Consider the following 20,902-nt stretch of genomic DNA (forward strand, 5'->3'; position numbering starts at 1 on the left):
GATTCCAATGGACGCAAATGGGCACAATATACATATAAATTAAAAACGAAGCGGGGAGGGGAGAAGGAGGAAAGGGTGTTGTATTTCATTCTCTCCTCTCATTTTGATGTCTGTTTTGTCAAACACTGAGCTTTTCAAGGAAGTGAGAGTTGTCTTTTTATGTGTCTGTAGAGTGCAAACATGGAACAGCGCCTACATAGGTTTAAACACAACTATCAACCTACACTATGGCTCTAAAGCTTCAGTATTACTGTTACCATGTGAAATCAAACAGGGATAGAAAATAAGAGCATATCCTCTTCATTCCACTGAAATGGACAGAACTAAGATTTCTGGGAGGAAAGTGTAGGAAGATGGTCAAACAAAGACTGTTCCCCCAAGGAAAAGTGTAGGGACGTAGGCATAGCTCTGGATTTGGACTTCATGCATGCAACTGTCTGTAAATTTGTTATTGACAAAACATGGCTATCAACTTGGTAGAGGAAGGAGATTATGTAGAGCCCACTTTTTTGGGGGGAAGTGCTATATTGATGCAGTATTAAATAGAGAAGAACAAAGAAAGCAGGGGAGTAAGGGGTAATGTACCACAGGGCTGAACTCTGAAGTGCCCTACTTCAAATAGGGTTTGCTGAGTGAAGGTAGTAGGTTAGTACACACACTGCAGTTGGTCCCAATTGTGGGCAATGAGTAGATTCCAGTGCTATGTAATCTACTGGCGACTCACTGGTCCAGCTATGACTTCCAAGAAAAAACAGGAGCTCATTTACTAAGATATGCCTAAAGTTCTTCAGAGCCTAACAGGTAGAATGTAAAGAACACTAGATGTGTTTGCTTACACTGACTATTATAACTAGCAAAAGTTGGAGATCTGCTGTTGCAATACTGTATGCAGCATACCTAAAGAAGACTGGAAAGGCCAATGCTATTGTTGCTATTAACCTCAGGAGAATGCAACACAACATTCCACAAGTACTCCCCCCAGGAAGACAAAAAGAAAAGGAGTACCAGTGGCACCTTAGAGACTAACAAATTTATTAGAGCATAAGCTTTCGTGAGCTACAGCTCACTTCATCGGATGCATCTCACGAAAGCTTATGCTCTAATAAATTTGTTAGTCTCTAAGGTGCCACCGGTACTCCTTTTCTTTTTGCGAATACAGACCAACACGGCTGCTACTCTGAAACCAGGAAGACACTGTCACATAAGCTCCTGCTGCTCTCTGTCAGCCAAAGTAACATGTTAAACAACTGCTGACAAAAGGTATAGTCCGGACACAAAATTCCAACATACTATTCCCTGCCTTGCTACAGACTCTCTCTTAACTCACTTAACTTCTATGGAATGGAAGAAAAACCTGTCTCAGAGAAGTGTTCTGAAAATTAGTTTGTGATGCTTGTTTAAGATAAAAGCAATTTAATTTTAAAAATCAATGGGACTAATGTTAGTACCCACCTGTGTAAGGGCTCCACAATCTAGTCCACTGAACAGAAAAAAGTTTCAGTGAAAACAGAAGTTTAAAATCTAAATCCCTAAACCTCTCCCCATCATGTGCATCTTAGCCCTACAGAGTACCTTCCAAGGGTGTGGGTGGCAATTGTACAGTGGAGGACCACCCCACTATCCACATGAAAAGGGTGAGAGCCATGTGCAGATTTGGGGATTACGATCTGGTCCAACATCTTATGTTTGTGTACACTTTATACTTAGTACATAAGATGTCGGTGATTGAAGATCTCTCTCCATGTTCCTGGAGCTCACTTTTAAGAGAACGTGTACTGAAATATACGTTTTACATAAGTTAGTGACAGCTGGAAAAAAAAAATCTGAAAGTGAACTTATGTAACTCTTATAACTTATGTCACAGTACTGAAGAGCTCAACAAAATATTGTTATAGCATTATTTGTGACACTTTTCTAAGTGCCAGCCAAAAAAGCCAAAACGGAGTCATTTAACCTTTACATTAAAAAAAACTGCTGTATTCAATGTTCCAAATGCTCGATATCAAATAATCTGCATGTATTTCTGCCATTCAAATCTCTCTCAAAAAGCCAAGACAAGAGTTAAACTAATGAACAAATGCAGCAACATTTCCCGTCCACTAAGACCAGACAGCTGCACAGTAGAGATGCGTTACCTCAGATTGCAATAGTGACAGAATTCAGCACAGAAAAGGTCTTGGAAATGGAACTATAGGGAGAAAAATTAGTATTGTATTACAGTAATACATGCACGAAATTATGTCTGACATCTCATATTCAAGAGTGTTGGGATACGAACAACAGAAATGAACAAGGTAAACAGCTATTTTGATACATCACAACTCAGAAAGCAATGGCTAATTCCTTAAAAATGGGCGAGTGAATTTTTTGTTGAAGAAAGGTGCTGGTTTCATAGTCCTGGAGACTAGAGCTCTCCATTTATCCTCAGAACAAACACCACAGGCAGCCAGCATCACCATCTTCCCATACACTGCCCAGCCATTGACCCTCAACACTGACACAAAAAAGAAAAGGAGTACTTGTGGTACCTTACAGACTAAAATTTATTTGAGCATAAGCTTTCCTGAGCTACAGCTCACTTCAGTTCATCGGATGCAGTCAGTGGAAAATACAGTGGGGAGATTTTATTTATTTATATTATATATATATATATATATATATATATACACACACATACACACACACACCATGAAACAATGAGTTTTATCATACACACTGCAAGGAGAGTGATCACTTAAGATGAGCTATTACCAGCAGGAAGGGGGGGGGGGAGGAGGAAAACCTTTAGGGGTGATAATCAAGGTGGGTCATTTCCAGCAGTTAACAAGAACCTCTGAGGAACAGTGGGGGGTGGGGTGGGGGGAGAAATAACATGGGGAAAACAGGGCTGCTACTCTGAACACTGACACAGAGGCACTGCTTAGGGGGTGAGAAGATAGTTGTGTCCATGGCTCATTCAATTTTCTGCTGAAATTTCAGTCAGGAAACCCAGGTGTGGTGGTATTTTTCCCCACCGCTGCCCACTCACAAAGAGAAAGACTGAGACCCATCAAACCTGGTTCTCAACAAAAAACGCTTTATTGTTATAGAAATGCCATAGTTGAAGGCATTACTCAATTCTTAAACATCCACTGAGGTTTAAAAATCTAAATTTAAAGTCAAGGGAAAACTGTTCCCACAAATGAACAATACCAAAGAACTATGGATTTGTACTGCTATGTGGGATAATGCTTTATAAATTAAACATTTGATCTCCTAGTTAACTGACTGATCTCACTGCAGATTTGTTTTTATATAATGAAAAAAAATACAAAAAGGACAGTGAGAATTATCCTCTGCATAATACACATAGGCTGAGGTCATCACGGGTTTTGTTGCATCCATACATTTAAAAAAAACAACAACAAAAAAAACTGTCAGCTCTTTCCAGAACAGTTCCTGATTTGTTCTTCGTTTTTAGGATGAAAAGGCCAAGGGGTTTTCCTTGTAAGGTGTTTACAAATATTATAAGAAACTGGTTTCCACGTAGAAAGGTCTTAGACAAAAGTTTTGGCAAGGAGGTCTTCCTGTTGCTGCTGGTGTAGTGTTCCAATGCCCACTGCTGGGGCTGGTAAGGGAGGTCTACTCACAAGATGGAGCTGCAATTAAAGTTCAAAGGGGGGGGAGGAGGGAAAAAATAGTGATTTAGACGGATGTCTTATTAAGATTGATTTTACTCATTTATTTAACATGATTCTATGCCATTATCACCATGGCATTTGAATGCCTCAAAATAAATGAAACACAAACTGGATCCTTGAGTCCCACATATACATGATTCAGGAAGCTACTGCTGTACGTTTACTAATCAAAAAGTATCTGCTTCACCCTAACTCAACAATGGGATGATTGCCTGAGTAAACAATGCCCCCCAAGACCAAAATATTCATGGTGACAGTCCACCCAAAGGAGATTTCACCATGGAGGACCCATAAGGTCACAAAAAATTCAGTTCCAAGAATGAGAGCAAAAGTGCCTCAGCAGAACTTAACCACCACAAGGGGACATAAGGGGAGAGGTAATCTCCTAAAGAGCTAGGTTTCAGACCATTAAGGAGAGTGTGGCTCACTGAATAGGACCCTAGACTGGGATTCTGGAGATATGCATTCTAGTCCTGGCTCTCCTTCTGACTGGCTGTGAGACCTTGGGAAAGGCACTTAGGGATAGATCCTTAAAGGGATTCTGGCACTGCAGTGCCTAACCTTGAGGCTCCCCTGCCACCTTGTGGACTTTGTACCCTGAGTAGGTGCCCACACTCCCTATACAATCTATGACAAGAGATAGGATGCCTAAGAAAGGGCTTCACAGAAGCCAGCACTTTGAGCAGGCAGCTGCCTAAGCTAGCCAGTAGGAAACACTGAGGAGAGTGAGGTAGCCTGATGTCCCATGCCAGAAAGGGACTAAGGCATCTGAGCTGAAAGGAGGCATCTATATCTCCACTTGGGATCCACAGCCATGGAATTAGGTGCCTATGCCCCAACTTGGGGCCTGTTTATCTTGTCTATTTATATTGTGAACTCTTTGGGGCAGGGTTTCTATCTGTTTGTGGAGCATGTCACACAACAGGGCCCCAATTCTGGCTGTGACCAGTAGATACTACTCTAACATATATAATAGCTTAAGTTGGAATATAACACTCATTTGAGGGTTTTTATGTTTATGAACATTAAACTAATTACTAGTAATTCCCGGTAGCAAAATATATATAGTATCTAAAGACTCAGACATCAATTTAAAAAGATGACTGTAAACCTTACCTTACATGCCAACTGCTTCTCAAACCTTGGTGAGACAAAGGCCCAGGGACCCATGTTCTGTGGCTCCTCCTGACTCCAAATAAAATCTGTAGGAAAGATAAGATGCCATGTGTTTGTATATTCCATATACACCAATTGACCTTCCCACTGAATCCAGAAACAGGTACTAATGAGTCTCTAAGCTAGTTCTCTTCGCTATATATTCCTACTCCATCTACAATGGTCCTGCTATCACAGCAAAGGCACCACCCTTCAGTCTGAGGATTACTAGACTGGACTTTGTTACTACACAATACTGCCACCAGGGGTGAAAATAAATGGATAAAAATTCATATTTTAAGATCAAATTATTCTTCCCTTTTTTGGTTCCTCTACCTCCAAATCCTTTCATTACAGAGGACACTCCCTCACTTCCATGTGCTTTGAAGGCTATCCCTCCCTCAAGGCCAAGGGATCCATCAGTGGTGATCAATAGGAAAAAACACCAATTAACTGATCTGCAATATTTGTTTAAACGCATTGTTGTAAAATTAAACCATTGTATCAATAAGCTCTTTAGGGCAAGGATTGTCTCTTACTCTGTTTGTACAGGGCCTAGCACAATGAAAACCCAGCGTCAATTGGGCTCCCAAGTTCTACTATAATACAAACTCAATTTGTACTACTAACAACCTGTAAATTTACCACGCCCATCCGCTGGATAGATTCAGAACTACTTATCTGCATCATAAGTTCCACACTAGTATATTCCCCTATGGTGCAAGTGATAAGGACTTGTGTTCCTAAAGCAGCAGATCTGAAGTTGTATTGGGGGCGGGACGGACAACAAAACCAAACCAAATCTAGACGTTTTAATCCTAAAAGGAAAGAACAATGTGGAGCAGCAACAAGTGGAGTTCCTAGATGGCCATGGATTTATTTCAATACTTTAAAAAAAGAGGTTAAATACAAAGTATAAAGATCTGCCTGACCGTTGGCATTTCTGTATTTGTTCATCTCTTGCTGTAGAGCTTCCAGGGGGAAAGGACACAGTTCTTCTAGTCTGACGATAGCAGTGGTGTGCTTATTCTCTACTAGTGTCTCTCTCTGTTTCACCAAAGCATAGTAATGCTTGCCAGAACACAGCACTACTCGGTTGACGCTAAAAGGCAGAAAAATTGAAGAAGTGTTTTCAAGAACAGCATTTAAAAAAAAAAAAAAAAAAAAGAAGACCCTACACAACCACTTGTTCTATATTAAATTCTAAACTTTTAGCTTTTTCTTTTAAAAAGAGAAAACCGGACAAGGCCAAAGTGCTGACTATAAGATCAAAAGAAAGAGGGCAGAAGAGGAAGGACTGTTCCATTATTAAGTTCCCAGTCTTGGATCAACTCCCTGCTCCGCCCCAGACTTGGGAAAGTTACTTAGTCTCTCTGTGCCTCCATTTCCCACCTGTTAAATATGGATAGTAGTACTTTCCTAACTTATTGGGGTGTTGAGGATAAATACATTGAAGATGCAGAGTCATTCAGATTCTACAGTGATAGTAGCCAGATAAGTACCACAGACAGAAGCTTATCCAAACAGGGCTCTTGCTATTCCTACCCAAGGAAGGGAAAGACACACAACATACTTTTGAAATATAATTCTCTGCTCCAGCCATAGTTTTCATCTCTACAGCAGCAGAGTGGGGGATTCATTTGTTTATGAATGATCAGCACTGGTCTGTGTTAAGCACACTACAGACAGAAGCAAGATAAACCACCAAACTCAACCTCTCTGAATGCACCTGAGCTCAGGCCTCAATGACTATATCCTACCCACTCCTGCTGTTTCATTCCTGGGACTTCTTTACCAACTGTCAGTTGTGCTGAAGTTTCTGGTGGTGTAAGATATGCCCACCAACTATGCAGAGATCACATTTCCTAAAAGATTAGATCAATCTCCTTTATGTGCAGTGCAAAACCTTCAGGCTTAATTCGGTTCTCATTTATAGGGGTGTAAATCCAGGCTAACTAATGAAATAGTGGAATAAGTTTTACAGAGGTGACAAGAGACTAAAAGGACCTATAATTCTAATTCTATCTTAGGTCTCCTACTGATCCTGTTTATTTTTTCTTCATAAAATTCTCAGAAATTAATTTTCAAGGAAAAAAACTGGTTTTTACAGCCAATTATTCATAGATACTAAGGTCAGAAGGGACCATTCTGATCATCTAGTCAAACCTCCTGCACAGCGCAGGCCACAGAATCTCACCCACCCACTCCTATGAAAAACCTCACCCATGTCTGAGCTATTGAAGTCCTTAAATCATGGTTCAAAGACTTCAAGGAGCAGAGAAGCCTCCCTCAAGTCAACCATGCCCCATGCTACAGAGGAAGGCGAAAAACCTCCAGGGCCTCTCCAATCTGCCCTGGAGGAAAATTCCTTCCCGACCCCAAATATGGCGATCAGCTAATCCCTGAGCATATGGGCAAGATTCACCAGCCAGATACCCAGGAAAGAATTTTCTATAGTAACTCAGATCCCATCCATCTAATATCCCATCTCAGGGGATTTGGCCTATTTACCCTGAATATTTAAAGATCAGTTACTTACCAAAATCCCATTATCCCATCATACCATCTCCTCCATAAAGTTATCGAGTAGAATCTTAAAGCCAGATAGATCTTTTGCCCCCACTGCTTCCCTTGGAAGGCTATTCCAAAACTTCACTCCTCTGATGGTTAAAAACCTTCGTCTGATTTCAAGTCTAAACTTCCTGGTGGCCAGTTTATACCCATTTGTTCTTGTGTCCACATTGGTGCTGAGCTGAAATAATTCCTCTCCCTCTCCTGTATTTATCCCTCTGATATATTTATAGAGAGCAATCATATCTCCCCTCAACCTTCTTTTAGTTAGGCTAAACAAGCCAAGCTCCTTAAGTCTCCTTTCATAAGACAAGTTTTCCATTCCTCGGATCATCCTAGTAGCCCTTCTCTGTACCTGCTCCAGTTTGAATTCATCCTTTTTTAAACATGGGAGACCAGAACTGCACACAGTATTCTAGGTGAGGTCTCACCAGTGCCTTGTATAACGGTACTAAAACCTCCTTATCCCTACTGGAAATGCCTCTCCTGATGCATCCCAAAACCGCATTAGCTTTTTTCACAGCCATATCACATTGGCAGCTCATAGTCATCCTATGATCAACCAATACTCCAAGGTCCTTCTCCTCTTCCGTTACTTCTAATTGATGCGTCCCCAGCTTATAACTAAAATTCTTGTTATTAATCCCTAAATGCATAACCTTACACTTCTCACGATTAAATTTCATCCTATTACTATTACTCCAGTTTACAAGGTCATCCAGATCCTCCTGTATAATATCCCGATCCTTCTCCAAATTGGCAATACCTCCCAGCTTTGTATCATCTGCAAACTTTATTAGCACACTCCCACTTTTTGTGCCAAGGTCAGTAATAAAAAGATTAAATAAGATTGGTCCCAAAACCGATCCCTGAGGAACTCCACTGGTAACCTCCCTCCAACCTGACAGTTCGCCTTTCAGTAGGACCCGGTGCAGTCTCCCCTTTAACCAATTCCTTATCCACCTTTTGATGTTCATATTGATCCCCATCTTCTCCAATTTAACTAATAATTCCCCATGTGGCACGGTATCAAATGCCTTACTGAAATCTAGGTAAATTAGATCCACTGCATTTCCTTTATCTAAAAAATCTGTTACTTTTCAAAAAAGGAGATTAGGTTGGTTTGGCACGATCTACCTTTTGTAAAACCATGTTGTATTTTGTCCCATTTACCATTGACTTCAATGTCCTTAACTAATTTCTCCTTCAAAATTTTTTCCAGGACCTTGCATACTACAGATGTCAAACTAACTGGCCTGTAGTTACCTGGATCATTTTTTTTTTCCCCTTTCTTAAAAATAGGAACTATATTAGCAATTCTCCAATCATTCGGTACTATTCCTGAGTTTAGAGAGTCATTAAAAATTCTTGCCAATGGGCTTGCAATTTCAGGTGCCAATTCCTTTAATATTCTTGGATGAAGATTATCTGGGCCCCCGATTTAGTCCCATTAAGCTGTTTCAGTTTCGCTTCTACCTCTGATATGGTAATATCTACCTCTATATCCTCCTTCCCATTTGTCATGCTACCATTATCCCCAAGATCCTCTTTAGCCTTATTAAAGACTGAGGCAAAGTATTTGTTTAGATATTGGGCCATGCCTAGATTATCTTTAACCTCCACTCCATCCTCAGTGTTAAGCGGCCCCACTTCTTCCTTCTTAGTTTTCTTCTTATTTATATGGCTATAGAACCTTTTACTATTGGTTTTAATTCCCTTTGCAAGGTCCAACACGACTCGACTTTTAGCCTGTCTCACTTTATCCCTACCTGTTCTGACCTCAATTGGGTAGCTTTCCTTGCTGATCCCTCCCATCTTCCACTCCCTGTATGCTTTCTGCTTCTTCTTAATCACCTCTCTAAGATGCTTGCTCATCCAGCTTGGTCTACAACTCCTGCCTATGAATTTTTTCCCCTTTCTTGGGATACAGGCTTCCGATAGCTTCTGCAGTTTTGATTTAAAGTAATCCCAGGCCTCCTCTACCTTTAGATCCATAAGTTCTTCAGTCCAATCCACTTCCCTAACTAATTGCCTTAATTTTTGAAAGTCAGCCCTTTTGAAATCAAAAACCCTAGTTGCAGATTTATTTTTGTTAATCCTTCCATTTAGTTTGAACTGAATTAGCTCATGATCACTTGAGCCAAGATTGTCCCCTACAGCCATTTCTTCTATGAGGTCCTCGCTACTCACCAAAATTAAATCTAAAATGGCATCCCCTCTAGTCGGTTCTAATTATGCTTATATGCTGTTTGGAACTGTGAGCATTAGAAACAAGAATCAAGTTACCTGTTAGGATCCACTGACAAATCACCAATTACAGGCTTGAATGTTGTCCCTGGGGCCATTTCTTGAAAATTTGACACCGCCCCCTAAGTGAAGAAAAAGAAAGATATTTAACTTGTGGTTTTCAAATCTAAAAATCAATGTACTATATAATGATTAAAATATGATCCCAAAGAAACCCCCCCCAAGTCTTATACTACTGGTTATTGATCAGAAAACTCTGTCAATCAGTTGTTTATGGGGATTCTGAGCTTCCTGGCATAACATTCATTAACAACAATAACTACAATCAAACTGATTAACAGCTGATGCCAAAAGATGAAAAATACATTGTCAAACAGATTTTAGCCCACAGATTTAGATTAAATTATACTGAAACCATTATGAAGAGTTATCCAATGTGTATTATAATATAAATTTCCAGGATTTCCTCCTACTCTCTTGAAAGGGCAAAGGGTGGAAGAATTAAAACAAACAAAAAACCCCACATGCTTTGCCAACACTGATTGCCAAAACACAGCAGAACATTTTGCTAATGCATGAGACCTGGGAAGTGAAACTCACCATGTAGTCCCAATATTTAAGATGAGTGAAATGGAAAAAGCAAACTTAAGTGGAGAAAGTCAAATTAGATACCATTTTAACTAAAATCCTTTTGAAAACCACTGTAGTGTCAATGTGGTGAAAAAACCTGTGTGGACACACTTATATCAGGGTGAAACTCTTATATGGGCTTAGCTTGCACTGGCAAAGCTTACAGGTGCCAACTAAACCAATATAAGCCATGTTTAAATAGGTTTATGAAGGCCAATGCATGAAGTTTGAACCAGTTTAAACTGGTGCAAACCACACTTAGTTAAACTGGTGTTACAGTGTGTTTTAGAGTAGGTCTTAGAGGGTAAAACCAAACTAAACGTAACCCTAGCAGAGAGCGTTTCTACTTACTGGAAATCTGAGTAGCATTTTGGGAGAAGCAACAATTAAAGGTTTCCGGAAGTTTCGGATCATCTGCCTACGGAGCAAATGGAAATACTGTGCTGGCGTGGTTGGATGCACAACTGACATGTTCACGTTATCACCATCAACTCCCTCTTCTGCACTGTCACACATCTATGCAAGGAGAACAAAATAATCCCTCACCAAGAAGCAAGCTGTCAATCAAACATGCTTGAGATAGCACAAATGATGGAGGTACAATCACTAGTGTTTGTGCAGGGAACAATTATACACTCCAATATGTGCTGAAAGTCTCAACTTACAGGAAAAGGCGATAAACAAATGAAGAAGTCGCTCTTTTTTTTTTTTTTTTTTTTTTTTTATAAAACATGGCTAACATCTCAACTAAACTACAGAAGCTTTAACTGTGATGTAACCAGGACCCTTGATTCTATTGCTTTTAAGAGCATAAATGGGCTCTTAAACAACTTCTGTATTTGATCCCAGATCCACACACTGCAATCACCTAGTGAGTTTGTAAAGCACTTAAGGAGTTGCACAAAAAGATGCGTTACAGCCTTTAAAAATAAAATATGTATAATGCAACTTTTTTTTAAGATCGCAACAATGGCAAAATGATAATATGCAATTCTGAATCATAGAATATCAGGGTTGGAAGGGACCTAAGGAGGTCATCTAGTCCAATCCCCTGCTCAAAGCAGGACCAATCCCCAACTAAATCATCCCAGCCAGGGCTTTGTCAAGCCTGATCTTAAAAACCTCAAAGGAAGGAGATTCCACCACCTCCCTAGGTAACTTTCCAGTGCTTCACCACCCTCCTAGTGAAAAAGCTTTTCCTAATATCCAGCCTAAACCTCCCCCACTGCATCTTGAGACCATTACTCCTCGTTCTGTCATCTGCTACCACTGAGAACAGTCTAGAGCCATCCTCTTTGGAACCCCCCTTTCAGGTAGTTGAAAGCAGCTATCAAATCCTCCCTCATTCTTCTCTTCCACAGACTAAACAATCCCAGTTCCCTCAGCCTCTCCTCACAAGTCATGTGTTCCAGTCCCCTAATCATTTTTGTTGCCCTCCGCTAGACGTTTTCCAATTTTTTCACATCCTTCTTGTAGTGTGAGGCCCAAAACTGGGCACAGTACTCAAGATGAGGCCTCAACAATGTCGAATAGAGGGGAACAATCGTGTCCCTCGATCTGCTGGCAATGCCCCTACTTATACAGCCCCAAATGCCATTGGCCTTCTTGGCAACAAGGGCACACAGTTGACTCATATCCAGCTTCTCATCCACTGTAACTCCTAGGTCCTTTTCTGCAGAACTGCTTCCTAGCCATTTGGTCTCTAGTCTGTAGCGATGCAAGTGCTTTCCAATAGAGGATCCCAACGCCCCTTTGTAAATATTAGTGAATTCAGCCTTAAAACGCACCTATATGGCAGGTAAATGTTGTTCCCATTGAAAGTCAGTTTCCTGATCAGTTAAATGGCTCATCTAAGATCACACACAAAGTTTGTTTCAGAGCCTAGAATAGAACTGCAATCTCCAGACTTGCACCTTAAACACATAAATCGCCCTTCCTCCCAATCCATGCCATTTCTTTTTCAAAGCAACCACCTAGGTTATATGATCTTGCAGAGACCTAACATCAACCCCAAGCCTTTAATTCAAAGTGGATGAAAATAGATGAATTTTTTCTTAATAAAATAAACCTGTTTAAAATTAAAATTGAACTGATGACAACCTACATTAAGGCCTAAACTTACTATAATCTATTAAAATCATTTAAAATTGAATAAAAAAATATTCAAGCAATGCATGTTTACTGCCAAAATTTTAAAGAAAGTCAAACCACTGAGCTTGTGGAAGTCTCTGGCTATTGCACCTGAAGTGCTAAACTATAGTTTTTGACAACTTTAGCATCTTCTTCAGGTGCAAAGGTAGTATGTTCTTTATTTCATTTGACTAGTTCAGTTCAAGTCAACGACTAGTTCATCCAAAGTTGAAAAATCAATTGGGAGTTGAAAAAAGTGTGTTTTCATCTACCAATTTATGAATAAAAACTAGCTTCAAGAGGATCAGGTTGACTAGTTCTAAAATCTGGAAGAACATGACCACCAGAAACAATCAGTTCAGTACAGGTAATTCCTTTAAAAAAATAAAACCTAATTCAGAAAGTGTTCTGAATTAAAAAATTTTCGATAAACTCATTTTTCATAAAATGTACTGATACACAAGAATAGTTTTCTTTAATGAAAAATAATTTTACATGCTATTTTTATGCATTTTTAACTCAATTCCAGCTTGACAAGTCAGATGTAAAAAAATTAGAGAAGATGGGGGAGGCAATTTCTTTTATTGGACCAATTTCTGTTGTTGAGAGAGAAGCTTTGAAGAAGAGCTCTGGGTAAGCGTTAAAACATGTCTATTTCACCAGCAGAAACTGGTCCAATAAAAGATTACGACCACACACACCCCTCATCTCTCTAATATACTGGGACCAATACAACTACAAGAACACTGCAAAAAAATAAAATATTAATCTAAGAAACAAGAAAAGAATTTTCTAATAAAAATGTAAAAAATTAATAATCTGAATAAATGTAAATTAATCTATACAATTAGTTAAATAATTGTGTATAGCTATAGGTGCATCAAAAGGATCAAATTTTGCGCAAAGGCTGTATTTAGTTGCAAACAAACATGTTTTAATGGTTACCAATCAATGAGAATCACACTCTCTTTGGAAAATAAAAAGGACAAATGCAAAACAAGATTAAAATCAATGATTTATATCAAGGCTTCCCGAATTAAATCAATCTACCCTGCTTAATTAGACTGGCAAGTGCTATGGCCATGTAGCAACTTTTAATAGAACAGCCTTCCTGAAACATCTGACATTGACCTGCATTGACAGAGGGTAAGAAACAGGCAGGTGCGTCCAGCTACCTGTAAGAAACGTTCCATTCGGCAGGAAGAGTGTTCAGGGCCTGCACCATCATAGCCATGGGGAAGAAGAATGACTATCCCGCTCTGCAGAAGCCACTTAGCTTCACCTAAAGAAGCAGGATCCAGGGGGAGGAGAGAGAAAAGAGTTACACAGAGCATAAGTCAACATTATACAGACAGTTACTTGGTAAGTCTATGCAAATCATCTCCCAAAGGTTTACACACACAAAATATCTAGCAAGATATGATCTTTAAATTAAACAAAACTATGCAACTTCCTGTGGAAGTTTAGTCGTCAGTTTGAAATTCTGACAGAGTACAACTTTGATTATCTGAAAGTCTGAGGACACTGAAGCCTGTGTGTAAATCAGAGACTCTGGGTTCTGAGGAGGATTCTAAGTCTGTAGTACTGATGCTAATTCCCTCTGTTTCAATTATAAATCCTAAATTTTGTTTTAAAATTGCACCAAAAAGTTAAAGTAGAATCCTCTTAATTGGACAAAAAGAAAAGGAGTACTTGTGGCACCTTAGAGACTAACAAATTTATTAGAGCATAAGCTTTCGTGAGCTAGTGTCATCCTGATTACACAGGTGTTCAATTAAAAGCCTCTCTAAAAAAATAAATAAATCAAGAACACGTAAAGTTCAACAAAACATACTGAATAAAAGTGATTCACTGCATGCTGTCTTAAAATATTTGGAGACTTCTATATCAAAATACCAGCGCTAAGAATTTTATACCTATTTAACCTCTGTTAAGTCATTTCTTAACGAGTTACCACTGTTGAAATGTGTCCATCCAAAGCAGAGCGTACGCTAATACTGTCCTGCTTAAGGATCATTTCCTATTCTCAGTTTGCCAGTTTCCTGGGAACTATGTCAGTAAAGTACCATCTCAGATTAAGTGTAGTGTGCTGGAACAACAATTTACAACTCTGACAATTCCTTCTTTCAAACAGAAACTGAACTCTAATAGATATAGATAAACTGGACACAGATTATTATATATCAACACACACACTCTATCTGCATCTGGTTATAAATTCAATTTGGCTTTATCAATGCTATTTGTAATGGTAACAGTCATGTAGCCATTTTGTAGCAGGAATCTGACACAGTGGAGAGCTTAGATTTGGAAAGCTGTGTCTGAGCATTCACAGGCCATCAACAATGAAGGACTCTCCCCTACTTCAACAATGGGGTTTCTGCCAGCAGAGCCTTTAACCTTGAATGGGCTCTTTCTTCACAGAACCCTGTCAGGAGAGAGAAGGGTAGGTGGGGTGGAATCCCCCCCTACTCCCAAGCATACAGCTGAGGGAATTGCAGTTTCTCTGTTTGACCACCTGACCCAGAGGTGGCAGGGATGGTTAAAAAGGCAGCTTGCTTTCTAAGCCAACTAAGCCCTTTCCTCACCAGAGGCTAAAGACCCAGAAAGAGTGGAGGCAGGATGGACTTTGCCTCCTCTAAGGACTTGTATCCGACCCAGAGACTCCAACAGGAGGCAAAGATCAAACTAAGGAGGACTGTGTTCAGGAGTTGGTGGTTTTCCCATAGATCTATAACTCGTGCCTCTAAAAAGCGTGCGCGTGCAAGGAACCTTTTGCTAAGTCTGTATTTCCTTGCTTTACTGCCACATTGTCCCTGAAAAGTGGTAACTAGCAACCAGAGCTCCCACAGTCAGGTGGTCTTTGAGGGACAATCGGTCCAAGCAGCCTGGGGGCTCGGGAAGGCCAGAGTCTAAATAGCAGGTCTGTGGGGTCCTACAGCTCAAGAAGGATGTCAGACATGGGGTCTGTATAACCATTTTATCCCTTCAGTGCCAACTGGCAGAGGCCCCACCATAGCAAGCTTGTTACGCTCTTTGCCCCCAACACACTTGTCATAATATGTATCTAAAAGGTGTCACGTATCATATCATATGTAAACTAGTTCCACAGTGGTCCTAAAAATTATTGTGTGAAGCATATAAGGGTTGCGTACAAAGATGTGTACTGGAAATATGTTCTTAAAATATGTTTGGGAGGTAGTGCATAAACCTGGCCTGTACCTACCTGTCTGACTGGCTTGGCTACAGGCAAAGGACAATGAAAGTACTTTTATATAGAAGGTTAACAAAGCCATCAAGCTAACAAGGAGCAAAGATAACAGTTTGGCGATCATGCCAGGGAACAGAACCTGCACCCCCGGAAGCCTTCCGGGCTCTTGAGCACAGACAATGAATTTTGGGTAATATAAAGGGGAGAGGGAAAAACAAAACAAAACACACTTTAGTGATCCATCACTTAGGGGACATGTAGGCCTGTAAAAGTTGGATCCCCTGACCAGGAAGGCTAGATATGTCGGAAATTTTATGCAAGTGAGAAAACTGCTTAGGCAAAGATTGTAACTTGCTAAAATTAAACTGTATCCTTAGAAAGCATGTTTTGTTTTGCTTGTAACCATTCCTGTCTTTTTCTCTTGCTTAGTGTTAGGATATAGATATTCAGGCCTGTCTGTAAAGGCCTGTACTCTAAGAATTTAGGTGTATTCTTATCACTGAGCTGGTTATAGAGGTACAAAAGAGAATCAAAATCACTGTCTGATTGTATAAGGCCTTTTCTCACTGTGACAGTCTGAGGCCCTGTTCTTAGGCTAAGGCCTCTGGCTAAGCAGCAGAAGCAGCCATAAGCTGGGAAGCGACCGGTCACCTCCTCACATTCCAACCTAGTCACATTGAAATAAGGGGCTTTTGGGCCGTCAGGAATACAATCCTGTCCTGATAATGCCTATCGCCTCCAGAGAAAGGGAAGTGCCTAGATGTAAAAGGAAACTTAGTTTGATAGCATCCTGTCTGGCAAGAACTCACTTATCAATAGATGTAGTTGTGAAATCCTCACTTCTGTATTGTTTTGTCATTATAGTTCCCACTTCGCTTTGTTTATTTGCATGGTTGGTCTCTGTCTGGTTCTGTGATTGTTTCTGTCTGCTGTATAATTAATTTTGCTGGGTGTAAACTAATTAAGGTGGTGGGATATAATTGGTTACATAATCATGTTACAATATGTTAGGATTGGTTAGTTAAATTTCAGGAAAATGATAGGTTAAGGTACAGCTAAGCAGAACTCAAGTTTTACTACATAGTCAGATCAGGAAGCAAGGGGGGTGGGGAAATGGAATCATGTTTTGCTGGGGGGGGGGGGGGAAGGGAACAGGGACACAGGCAGGCTCTGTGGTGTCAGAGCTGGGAAGGGGGACACTAAGGAAGGAAATTGGAATCATGCTTGCTGGAAGTTCACCCCAATAAACATCGAAATGTTTGCACCTTTGGACTTCGGGTATTGTTGCTCTCTGTTCATGTGAGAAGAACCAGGGAAGTAAATGGGTGAAGGAATAAGCCCCCGTAACACTTAGTATCACTTAAGCCTCTGTTCTTCGTTAACAAACTTATTTTTAGTTTTACCATAAACCATCTCAGGGCAGTTATATTGAAGTGAAGTGGGAATCTTCAGCTAAACAGGCTAGTATGTACTCTGTCTCTTTGGAGACAGAAATTAAGTTTGCTGTGAGTGTCCAGTGAGAGGGACTGGAACCTGCAGCATGATGTCTCTGGGGAACTTGGGAATTGAAGTTCACTATTAACTTCAAGGCAAAGTTTAGACTGGTAGAGTCTTAAGGAGTTTGGCAAGGCTGATAGGCTGGAGTGTCAGGGAGCAGACACGCAGGTTAGCAGCAGCAAAGCTCTCACTTGCTGAGGCAGTAGCGGCTTACAGTTCTGGGTGTCCTGAGCAGAATGTCACAGTCTGTGCCTGGGGGTACCCCTAAGTGACCCAGAGCTAGGAACAGTGCTTAGCAGCATGTGGGACTCCATGGTTGGATCCCATCATCACACACTGCTGTTCATTCAGGAAGAAGAACTAGAACATGCTGTGAAAAAGTCCAAGGACGGGGGGAAAGAAACAACACCAACCCAACAGCCTGGTAGCATTGGAAGGATGATGCAATGGCTGGGGATTTAGCATGAGTCTCTGGGGACCTGGGTTCAAGTCCATGCTCTTCCATAGACTTCCCAGTTGACCTTTGGCAAAGTCATTTAGTCTTTCTGTGCCTCAGTTCCCCAACTGTAAAATGGGGAAAATAGTACTGCCCTACTTCACAGGGGTGTTGTGAGGGTAAATACATTAAAGACTGTGAGGTGCTCAGATATAACAGTAATTGGGGCCATATAAGTACCATAGCCAGATTATCCAAATTGTATTACATATAAGAAATCTAAGATACAGAATTACTTGCCATGAGCATGGGGTCTTTTAGTTAAAAAGGAATTTCTGTAACACACATAAGAAATAGCTTTATTTTAATAAATTTGTTCCACTCACCTCCAGAGATGAAAGTGTCAAATATTATCTGGGCTCCATTAAAGAAGTCACCAAACTGGGCCTCCCAAATTGGCAGTAACTTGGGGCTTTCAATACTCATTCCATACTCAAAACCAAGCACAGCTTCTTCAGATAGGGGGCTATTGCTCACCTAACAAAGAATTTGGAAAACATAGGTGGGTGAAAGAAGATGTTTGAATTTACTATTTTTCAGAATCAGAGCATGTCTATGATAGGAATGTTTGGGAGGCATTCCACAATCACCTTTTTTCGGGGGAGGGAGGGTGAAAGAAGTTGCAGGGGAGCTATAAGGCTACTTCATAGTCTCATTCACTTCCACAGCTGATCTTCCCCCCCCCCCAAAAAATAACCCAGAACCCCTCTCTCAACTATCTGAAATAAAATAACCAACTAAGAGCTTGAGTTGAATGTGTTGCTGAATTGACACAATTAATCGGCCTCCTCCCTGTAAGTCAGACCACAATTCTTTTTATCTGCAGAGTCACTTCTATGGCAAAAAACCCACCCATCTCAGTTATTAGAGAAGTGAACTGGAATTCTGTAAACCTTGGCTCTCCAAGAGATTGTCCACATGGATTTAACGCCTGATGTGCACATGCCCCGTGTGCATAAAATTGGATTCTTCTGGCCAGTAGCGTCTGTTGCAGCAGCATCTGCATTCTACATATCCTCTTTACTCCCACTACCACCCAAGGACATAAAAGGCAAAATGGGCCCAACCGTTCCTCAGGTCCTTCTTGCCGCCCATGGCAGCGAGACTGAACCCTCACAGCGTCCGCCTTCTTCGCTGCAGATTGTGCTAGTATAGTTAGTTAGTGGTCCCTACTACTTAGTTGTTTGTTAGTGCCAACTGTAAAAAAACAAATGACATATTGTATATATGTGTGCATAATTTTTCTTGAGCAAGTTTCAGTTAGGCTACACTACACCCATCCTCCCATTCAGGGGTGCTAGTAACATGGCAAAAGCTAAATTGCTGGGATTCAAGACATGTCCCTCATGCAAAACTTCGATGCCTGTGACAACATACACTTCTGGTGCCTGCTTTGTCTAAGAGAGGGATACAACCCCCAGCGAGGCTCCATATGTTGCCCCTTCTCAAAGAGAACTCTGAAAGCTAGAGAAGCCCACCTTAAGCCGCTACTTGAGAGTGCAGTACAAGCCTCCTCGCAGAGTGAGAGGAAGGAGCAGGTGAGCTCTGACATTCCCTCCCGTTAGCACCCAGTATCCTCAGATGCCATAGCCTCCATAATTCCCTTGTTAGAGCCTCAAGACCGATTCAGTTGTCTTGAGGGTCAAGAGCCATCTTTCCACTTGTCTATTCATGCAGCCCAGAAGAAATACCTCAGATTTCTAGCAGGATCATTTTATTACTAGTGCAGGATGGTGACCTCTGGTCTCTCCACAGCATCAAAGGTATTTATGAAGGGTTTGGCAGTTGTGGTAGCTCATCTAAGGAGGCAAGGTAGCCAGGTCTACACACACCTCAAAGACTAGCTAGTTTGAGGAAGATAAACCCCACAGATGACCACTTCGATCCAAGTAACTTTAAAGCTCTTTACTTCATGGGACCTCACAGTCAACAGAAAGAAGTCCACACTAATTCAGACTCAAAGCACACAGTGCACAGGAGCAGCACTAGATTCCAGGTCAGCGAGAGTTTACCTTCCACAGGAAAGATTCTTGACAATAGTAAACCTCACCAAAGCACATCAGTAAGAGCATGCCTCAGATGTCCATGACATATGATGTCATGCCTATGTGACAGTTGGCCAGAATTCCCCTATCCCCCACGCAAGGATGGCTGAAATTAGTGTATCTACCCAGTAGACATCACATGGAAATGATGATTGCGGTCTCAAGTCTTTGTTAATCTGGTGAAAAAAGCTTTTTTAGGTATGCAAAGATTCTCTGCACATCTGCCTACCAAGACTCTGGTGACAGATCTCCCACTGAGGGATGGGGAACTCCTCTAGATCATCTCTGAATTCAGGACCCATGGTCCCTTCAGGAAGCTCATCTCCATATAAGCATTCTAGAGCTCAAAGCCATCTGCCTGCCATGCAAAGTGTCCTGCCTCTTCTCCATAATCTAAGAGAAGACAGACAACACCACAATCATGCATTATGCCAATAGATGGGAGAGCATGATGACCTGACAACGCAGAGACTACTTGGTGCATTACAAATCAAATCTTACCAGTGGCTCTGCACCTTTCCAGCCTTCAAAACACGTTCGGAGACCAACCCAGCAGACCATTCTGAGAGACTCAGTCCTGCAGAATACCTTTTGCAAGTGGGGATTCCCAGAAATAGACCTATTTGCCACAGACCAGAACAACATGTGTCAAACATTTTGTTCTAGAGAGGGTTCTAGCCCAGGATTCGACAGATACTACTCATATCCCTGGTACTCTGGGACTGATGTATGCCTTTGTGCCAATTCTCACAATACCAAGGGTTCTGAGGAAACCAAGACAAAAACATAGGACTAATTATTACAGTGATTGAACTCTTTAAGTCTATCTGTTCAGTTTACCAAAAAGAAGACTGAGAGGTGAATTGATTACAGTATGTAAGTACCTTCATATGGAGAAAATACTGAATACTAATGGACTCTTTAATGGAGAAAGGCAAAACAAGAACTAATGGATGGAAGCTGAAACCAGACAAATTCAAATTAGGTACAATTCTGTTTTAAAAATAAAAATAAAAAAAAAGTGATAAACCATTGGAACAAAAACTATCAAGGCAAGTGGTGGATCCTCCCTCTCGATGTCTTCATAGAAGACTGAGTAAAGCACATCCTCCGGAAAGGCATCCAATCACTAGTTACTGGGCTAAATACAGGGTAACTGAGTGATATGTTAATGGCCTGTGCTATCTATATAGGTCATACTAGATAATCTAAAAGTCCCTTCTGGTCTCAAACTCTGAAT

General features: G+C 40.8%; 1 protein-coding gene across 1 annotated transcript in view; it reads right to left on the reverse strand.

Annotated features, from left to right (window-relative positions):
• Positions 1-3,054: 3,054 nt before the first annotated feature.
• DHTKD1 (dehydrogenase E1 and transketolase domain containing 1) overlaps positions 3,055-20,902 on the reverse strand; it is a 47,742-nt gene continuing 29,894 nt past the window's right edge. The window contains exons 11-17 of the mRNA XM_038382805.2: positions 17,944-18,094; positions 13,589-13,695; positions 10,635-10,799; positions 9,693-9,775; positions 5,768-5,937; positions 4,797-4,882; positions 3,055-3,638 (exon numbers count right to left, since the gene is read on the reverse strand). Coding sequence (XP_038238733.1) covers positions 3,537-3,638; positions 4,797-4,882; positions 5,768-5,937; positions 9,693-9,775; positions 10,635-10,799; positions 13,589-13,695; positions 17,944-18,094 — 864 coding nt within the window. The 3' untranslated portion in view covers positions 3,055-3,536. The remainder of the gene's footprint in view (positions 3,639-4,796; positions 4,883-5,767; positions 5,938-9,692; positions 9,776-10,634; positions 10,800-13,588; positions 13,696-17,943; positions 18,095-20,902) is intronic.

Source organism: Dermochelys coriacea, chromosome 1 (assembly GCF_009764565.3).
Source record: "Dermochelys coriacea isolate rDerCor1 chromosome 1, rDerCor1.pri.v4, whole genome shotgun sequence".
In the NCBI taxonomy this organism is placed as follows: Eukaryota; Metazoa; Chordata; order Testudines; family Dermochelyidae; genus Dermochelys; species Dermochelys coriacea.